Raw genomic sequence first — 7666 nt, forward strand, 5'->3', positions numbered from 1 at the left:
GATAAGTGAAGCAACGTTCCGAGTGGTGGTATTTCATTTGTGCTTGCGCTTCCACCTATACTACACCTCAGATGTCGCCGCACAGAGCCAGACTGGAGTCAAACTCAACAGGGTCTTCTTTCCCCACTTAGCCCTTCAAGTCCGTTCCCCTTGACTGTCGTTTCGCCAGATGGTAATTCGGGACAGAGGGAATCCCATTAATCCATTCATGCGCGTCTCTAATTGGAAGACGAGGCATTTGGCTACCTTAAGAGTGTCATGGTTACTCCCGTCGTTTACCCGCGCGTCGGCGAATCTCGCCACGCCGCCATTCAATGCACCCCACCACAGAGGCCTCAGTGGAGTGGTCCAGCAACACAAAGTGTCCTTCCCACTCACAGCGCACACACACACAATGACAGTCTCCCATGCTCATATCAGAGAGGCACTGCCGCATTCCCTAAAATGTACACGGAGCCACACACCTACAGAGAGGAAAAGAAAAACAAAAGAAAAGAACGACAACAACAGGATACCAACAGCACACAAGGCACTCACAATACAATAATCACAGGTGCCACTCTCATCAGAGAAGCACCCACACACACCAGCACATCAACCCAACCCCCAAAAATAAAACACAGATCCATTACGTGAAGCCGAAGCGGAACAGCCCCAGTCCATCTCCCCGCAGGCTACAGTCACTCAAGCAGGCCACACACACACACCACAAGAGCACAAATATCTTCGTGGCAATGCTGTGAGTGACAACACCGAGAGAGAAGACAAGAACAAAGAAATGTGTTTTCATTACGTGGGCGGTGTGAGTAGCAACCCAAACACACAAAGGAAACACACAACAGAAGGGCACACTCAAACACCTACAACCCACCGATCTTTATACCAAAATAAAAATGTAAAAAAAGAGTGACTGCGTGAGGCAGACACAATAATAGAGCGAAGATGCGAAGGAAAACAAAAAAAGAAATTCATTACTTGCTGTGGCTGCGATGCCTGGACACAGTCCAATCCACCCCAAGGTGAACAACGGAAAATCATTGTGTACTGAACGTGCCGTACCCATATCTTTATTCCTGATGTCCGTGCAGCAGTTTGCATATAATGAAAAAAAAAGATTCATTCCATAAAATTGAACACACAAGACACTCAAGGCGTACCGGAAACGCAAAAGAGAAACACACAGATGCACATAACGTGCAATGAAATTATAATGAAACACACACACAAGGGAAAAACAATATAATAATGAAAAGAAAACAAAAAGAAAGCTGTGATCACCATGTGAATATGTGCGGGAGGCAAGCAACACAATTCCCAGCAATAGGTGTGTGTTTTTCGTACAGGGCGAACAGTGGGAATGATGCACACATGATGAGAGTCCACACACACACACAAGGAGAGGGACGGTTGGTGGTGTGCGTGTTTGTGTGTCTTGAACCTCCTGCCATTCTTCACATTTCAGTCACAGCCATTAAAACATATTGGGGAAATATCCCATTCCCACAGGTAAAAGCAATATAGTTATTGATATCACGGGATACACATACACTTCACCAGGCGGGCACGGTGAACCGCAGCAAAACAGAACCCAGAGGATGCGGAGGAAGAACAAATCAAACTGGTATACACCTAAACGACTGCTCTGTAATTGGGATTGCAGAACACACCGTCCCACCTGGAGATGTTGCCATCTTTGGCTTATGGTTTCTTGAGGAACTTGCATCCCATCTTGCTCCCCCAAAACTTCTCGGCCTTGTTGTAATCCGCCTTGTAGTACCCTGTAGACTCAAATGCAGCAAGGGTCAACGAGCTGTACGATCTTTTATCGCCTGTAACTCCATGAAGTGGGGCCATCAGCTCGTCCCTCGCAACCCTTCCATCAAAATGGGGGTCATCATTTCTCCCTGTCTCCGGTGGAGAATTATCCAATTTCATTCCAATGTAATCGTCACAAATATAATGGTCCTGCACGGCATTCTTTACCTCCGGACTGCTGAGCTCTTTATACCCCGGGTAACTGCTGTTTTCCCCATTAAGCACCATCTGCCTGAATTTGTCCAGGTCCATGGAGAACCCAAGCCCGTGCGCAATCTCGTGTGCAACAAGGCGAACATACTGTTGTGTATATTTGATCTCAAACGGATTTAACTTGATCATGGCAGATGTTGGGCGTCCATCGTCGCCATAGGTGCAAATCTTCGTGCCCGGCTTTTTGGTAGAAAGGCCCAAATAGATCACAAAATCCGCATTGGGAATACCCATCCCCTGATCGCCGTCAAAAACGGGAACCATTTCGACGCACATTGTACCCTCAGCATCAGATATGGGGTGCAGACTGGTTGGCACATTAATCCTCAGGGCTTCCTTCACACGCTTGACCTTAAGACGTTCANTTGTAGTACCCTGTAGACTCAAATGCAGCAAGGGTCAACGAGCTGTACGATCTTTTATCGCCTGTAACTCCATGAAGTGGGGCCATCAGCTCGTCCCTCGCAACCCTTCCATCAAAATGGGGGTCATCATTTCTCCCTGTCTCCGGTGGAGAATTATCCAATTTCATTCCAATGTAATCGTCACAATTAAAATGGTCCTGCAGAGCATTCTTTACTTGTGAGCTGCTGAGCTCATTATACCCCTTGTAGCTGCTGTTGTCCCCACTACGCACCATTTCCTTGAATTTCTTCACGTCCGTTGAGAACCCAAGCCCGTGCGCAATCTCGTGTGCAACAAGGCGAACAAATTTCGTCGTATATTGGATTTCAAACGGATTCAATTTGATCATGGCAGATGTTGGGCGTCCATCCTTGTCGTAGGTGCAAATCTTCGTACCCGGCTTTTTGGTAGAAAGGCCCAAATAGATCACAAAATCCGTATCGGGAATACCCATCCCTTCATCGCCGTCAAAAACCGGAACCATTTCAGCGCACATTGTACCCTCGGCATCAGATATGGGTTTTAGATCGAATGGCACATTAATCCTCAGGGCTTCCTTCACACGCTCGACCTTAAGACGTTCAACATGCAATGCCATGGCCTCAGGCATCACCTTCAACATCAAAGTTCTCATCCTTTGAACGCCGGCGTATCCACTCACCGCACCACATACTTTTTCGTCGAATCCATTGCGTATCCTGCGGGTGTATCCATTGATCTTACGCCCCTTGGACATACAGTACACGATTTCATCCTGAATCATCCCTGGGTTCACAGCAATACGGATGCTCTGCCATTCCCCTTCCTTGACCTCTTCTCTTGGGACGACGTTGACAACCTTCATACCCCAAGTACGGGATTCCTCTGTTTCTGGAAATACCTCCAGGTCCGGATCGGGCGGATATGGCGTCCTGTACTCAGTTTTCGCAATGCACCCGTAGGCACAACACAGCAAGAGCAACGCAGCGAACAACAGACGGCGCATGTGGATCTTCTTTGAAGGCTTACTCACAAATGTGTTCCTTTGTATGGCTGCCTCAAAATACAAAACAGAAAAGAGAGAAAGAAAAGAGAAGACAAGAGATGTATTCAAGAAATTGAAACAACAGCGCCGGGCGGAACACAACGTCACGATGGACCACCACAGACACAGGGATTGTTGAGAAAAACAAAGCTTGGCAAACCTATCGGGTCTCATTGGCAACACAACATGCACGATCACACCGCTACTACACAACCCCACCACTCACATTACGGCACGCACTCTTCCTGGACACAGTCACCCATTCACTGCAGCGCAACAGGCAACAGTGGACTCCACAACCACAGAGGTGGAAACCCCCCGTACATCACAATCCCCAGAAATAACGATAATGGCACAGTGGCATTCGTTGAGGTACTGCGGGGCGCTGCATCATCCCCGATCTCACAACCCCACCCCACGGTCACTGGATCCACGCACCGCCGAGTACCCGCCAGAAAATCACACCACCATGGCGGATCAAAACCCCATTTCTGCGAAAACAAAACAACGGTTGGGCCAGAAGGGTCCACGACAGCTCTCCACACATCCCGGTTGGCGTCATCACGATGGACCACGCACACACAAACAGAGGGAGAGAGGACACCAAGAAGAAAACCGAACCGATCAAATACAAAAAGAAACCATCCAGTCAACAAACACCCACACACAAACGTACATCGTCTCTCCGGTTATCCTTACTTCCATGGCAATTCTCCTCACGATACCGGTTGGCAACAGCGCATTTACAGAAGCACCAACACCATAAACATCCGACCCCGCCCAAACACGCGTCACCACTTCCGTGATGTACATTAGGAGGGCACGACATCACATGTCCCCTTCACCCAAAGGCCCACGCCCACGGGGCACAGGACACACACAGCCATCGTCGTGTAACAGATATGCCGCCCCAACCACACACCCCACATCTGGCAGATGTCTCTCGAAACAAAACTCCGAAGCTGCCGAAGCAACCCCGTTGGTTCAGTTTGTCAGCACGGTTGGGTGCCCACGGGCCCTCCCGTAAAGGAGAGAAACGGGGACACATGCCCTTGCGAACACGCGCCGCCCCCCGTGGAGACGGGGTTGCCGCCATAAAATCCCAAACCTAGACGGCGCATAGCCCACAGACTACGCGAAACCCATTGGTCTCTTCATTCGATAAGTGAAGCAACGTTTCCGAGTGGTGGTATTTCATTTGTGCTTGCGCTTCCACCCATACTACACCTCAGATTTCGCCGCACAGAGCCAGACTGGAGTCAAACTCAACAGGGTCTTCTTTCCCCGCTTAGCCCTTCAAGTCCGTTCCCTTGACTGTCGTTGCGCCAGATAGTAACTCGGGACAGAGGGAATCTCATTAATCCATTCATGTGTGGTTCCAATCGCACCACACGGCAGTGGACTGGCGTAAAGGAACCACACTGCCACTCCAGTCACTCACGCACATGTTGATGGACGTCACCACGCCGCCATTCAATGCACCCCACCACGGAGGCCGCAGTGGAGGGGTCCAGCAGCACAAAGTGTCCTTCCCACTCACAGTCCAGCAACACAAAGTGCCCCTCCCACTCACAATAACATTCTCACATGCTCATATCAGAGAGGCACCGCCGTATTCCCTAAAATGTACACTAAGTCATACACCTACGGAGAGGAAAAGAAAAACACAAGAAAAGAACAACAACAACAACAGGATACCAACAGCACACAAGGCACCCACAATACAATAATCACAGGTGCCACTNGAGAGAAACGGGGACACATGCCCTTGCGAACACGCGCCACCTCCCGTGGAGACGGGGTTGCCGCCATAAAATCCCAAACCTAGACGGCGCATAGCCCACAGACCACGCGAAACCCATTGGTCTCTTCACTCGATAAGTGAAGCAACGTTCCGAGTGGTGGTATTTCATTTGTGCCTGCGCTTCCACCTATACTACACCTCAGACGCCGCCGCACAGAGCCAGACTGGAGTCAAACTCAACAGGGTCTTCTTTCCCCACTTAGCCCTTCAAGTCCGTTCCCTTGACTGTCGTTCCGCCAGATGGTAACTCGGGACAGAGGGAATCTCATTAATCCATTCATGCGCGAACCCAATCGCACCACGGGGCAATGGACCAGCGCAAAGGGAGCCACACCGCCACTCAGCACACATGTCGGTAGATGTCGCCACGCCGCCATTCAATGCAACCCACCACAGAGGCCTCAGTGGAGTGGTCCAGCAACACAAAGCCCCCTTCCCACTCACAGCGCACACACACACAATGACAGTCTCTCATGCTCATATCAGAGAGGCACTGCCGCATTCCCTAAAATGTACACGGAGCCACACACCTACAGAGAGGAAAAGAAAAACACAAGAAAAGAAAAACAACAACAGGATACCAACAGCACACAAGGTACTCACAATACAATAATCACAGGTGCCACTCTCATCAGAGAAGCATCCACACACACCAGCACATCAACCCAACCCCCAAAAATAAAACACAGACCCATTACGTGAAGCCGAAGCGGAACAGTCTCAGTCCATCTCCCCGCAGGCTGCGTTCACTCAATCAAGCCAAACAACAAATAACAAACAACACACACCACAAGAGCAGAAATATGTTCGTGGCAATGCCGTGAGTGACAACACCGAGAGAGAAGGTGAGAACAAAGAAATGTGTTTTTATTACGTGGGCGGTGTGAGTGGCAACCCAAACACACAAAGGAAACACACAACAGAGGGGCACGCTCAAACACCCACAACCCACCGATCTTTATACCAAAATAAAAATGTAAAAAAAGAGTGACTGCGTGAGGCAGACACAATAATAGAGCAAAAGAAAGAAAAAAAAAGAAATTCATTACTTACTGTGGCTGCGATGCCTGGACACAGTCCAATCCACCCCAAGGTGAACAACGGAAAATCACTGTGTACTGAACGTGCCGTACCCATATCTTTATTCTTGGTGTCCCTGCAGCGGTTTGTATATAATGAAAAAAAGATTCATTCCATAAAAATGAACACACAAGATACACACGGTGTATCGGAAACGCAAAAGAGAAACACACAGATGCACACATAACGTGCAATGAAATTATAATGGAACACACACACACAAGGGAAAAACAATATAATGAAAACAAAAATGAAAAGAAGGCCGTGACCACCAAGTGAACATCTTCAGGAGGCAAGCAACACAATTCCCAGCAATAGGTGTGTGTGTGTCTTTCGTACAGGGCAACCAGCGGAAATGATGCACACATAATGACAGTTCACACACACACACAAGAAGAAGGAGGGCTGGTATTGTGCGTGTTTGTGTGTCTTGAACCTCCCATCATCCCTCACATTTCAGTCACAGTCATTAAAACATGTTGGGGAAATATCCCATTCCCATGGGCAAAAGCAATAGCTGGCAAGTAATATCACGGAACACACACACATCACCAGGCGGGCACAGTGAACCGCAGCAAAACAGAGCCCAGAGAATGCGGAGGAAGAACAAATCAAACTGGTATACATCGAAACGGTTGCTCTGTAATTGGGACCACAGAAAATATCGTCCAACCTGGAATCGTTGCCATCCTGTTCTACTCACCTTTAAGGTATTCACAGCTTTTCTTCCCACCCATATCTTCAGCCTTGAAGTAATCCACCTTGTAATGCCCTGTAGACTCAAATGCGGCAAGGGTCAACGCAGTGTACGACATCTCTCCGTGTTGGCTTCCGTGAAGTGGAGCCATCAGGTCGTTCCTCGCAACCCTTCCATCAAAGTGAGTGTCAGCATCGTTCTCGCTCTCCGGTGGAGAATTATCCAATTTCATTCCAATGTCTTCATGACAACCATAGTGTTCCTTCACTTTCTTATTTATTTCTGGACTGCTGAGCTCTTCATACCCTGTGTAGTTGCTATTCTCTTTACCGACCACCATTTCCCTGAATTTGTCGACGTCCATGGAGAACCCAAGCCCGTGCGCAATCTCGTGTGCAACAACGCGAACATAGTGCGGCGTATATTTGATCTCAAACGGATTCAATTTGATCATGGCAGATGTTGGGCGTCCCTTCACGTCGTAGGTGCAAATCTTCGTACCCGGCTTTTTGGTAGAAAGGCCCAAATAGATCACAAAATCCGCATTGGGAATACCCATCCCCTCATCGCCGTCAAAAACTGGAACCATTTCAGCGCACATTGTACCCTCAGCATCAGATATGGGGTG

General features: G+C 48.7%; 6 protein-coding genes across 6 annotated transcripts; 3 read left to right on the forward strand and 3 right to left on the reverse strand.

Moving 5' to 3' along the window:
• Positions 1-258: 258 nt before the first annotated feature.
• On the forward strand, positions 259-636 carry TM35_000121810 (uncharacterized protein; the record flags this gene model as incomplete). The annotated part of the gene is made up of 1 exon (XM_029025156.1): positions 259-636. The coding sequence occupies one exon, from the start codon at positions 259-261 to the stop codon at positions 634-636; it is 378 nt and encodes a 125-aa protein (XP_028883472.1).
• A 1062-nt stretch (positions 637-1698) lies between these two features.
• Positions 1699-2292, reverse strand: TM35_000121820 (putative surface protease GP63; the record flags this gene model as incomplete). The annotated part of the gene is made up of 1 exon (XM_029025157.1): positions 1699-2292. The coding sequence occupies one exon, from the start codon at positions 2290-2292 to the stop codon at positions 1699-1701; it is 594 nt and encodes a 197-aa protein (XP_028883473.1).
• Positions 2293-2389: 97 nt separating this feature from the next.
• Positions 2390-3418, reverse strand: TM35_000121830 (putative surface protease GP63; the record flags this gene model as incomplete). Its single annotated transcript, XM_029025158.1, has 1 exon — positions 2390-3418. One exon carries the CDS (start codon positions 3416-3418, stop codon positions 2390-2392), a length of 1029 nt encoding a protein of 342 aa, XP_028883474.1.
• Positions 3419-3806: 388 nt separating this feature from the next.
• Positions 3807-4223, forward strand: TM35_000121840 (uncharacterized protein; the record flags this gene model as incomplete). Its single annotated transcript, XM_029025159.1, has 1 exon — positions 3807-4223. One exon carries the CDS (start codon positions 3807-3809, stop codon positions 4221-4223), a length of 417 nt encoding a protein of 138 aa, XP_028883475.1.
• Positions 4224-5501: 1278 nt separating this feature from the next.
• On the forward strand, positions 5502-5963 carry TM35_000121850 (uncharacterized protein; the record flags this gene model as incomplete). Its single annotated transcript, XM_029025160.1, has 1 exon — positions 5502-5963. The coding sequence occupies one exon, from the start codon at positions 5502-5504 to the stop codon at positions 5961-5963; it is 462 nt and encodes a 153-aa protein (XP_028883476.1).
• Positions 5964-7036: 1073 nt separating this feature from the next.
• Positions 7037-7666, reverse strand: TM35_000121860 (surface protease GP63; the record flags this gene model as incomplete). Its single annotated transcript, XM_029025161.1, has 1 exon — positions 7037-7666. A coding segment is annotated over one exon (630 nt), but the record flags the coding sequence as incomplete, so codon positions are not given.

The sequence above is a fragment of the Trypanosoma theileri genome (genome assembly GCF_002087225.1).
Source record: "Trypanosoma theileri isolate Edinburgh chromosome Unknown TM35_Tth_12_V1, whole genome shotgun sequence".
NCBI classification, from domain to species: Eukaryota; Euglenozoa; class Kinetoplastea; order Trypanosomatida; family Trypanosomatidae; genus Trypanosoma; species Trypanosoma theileri.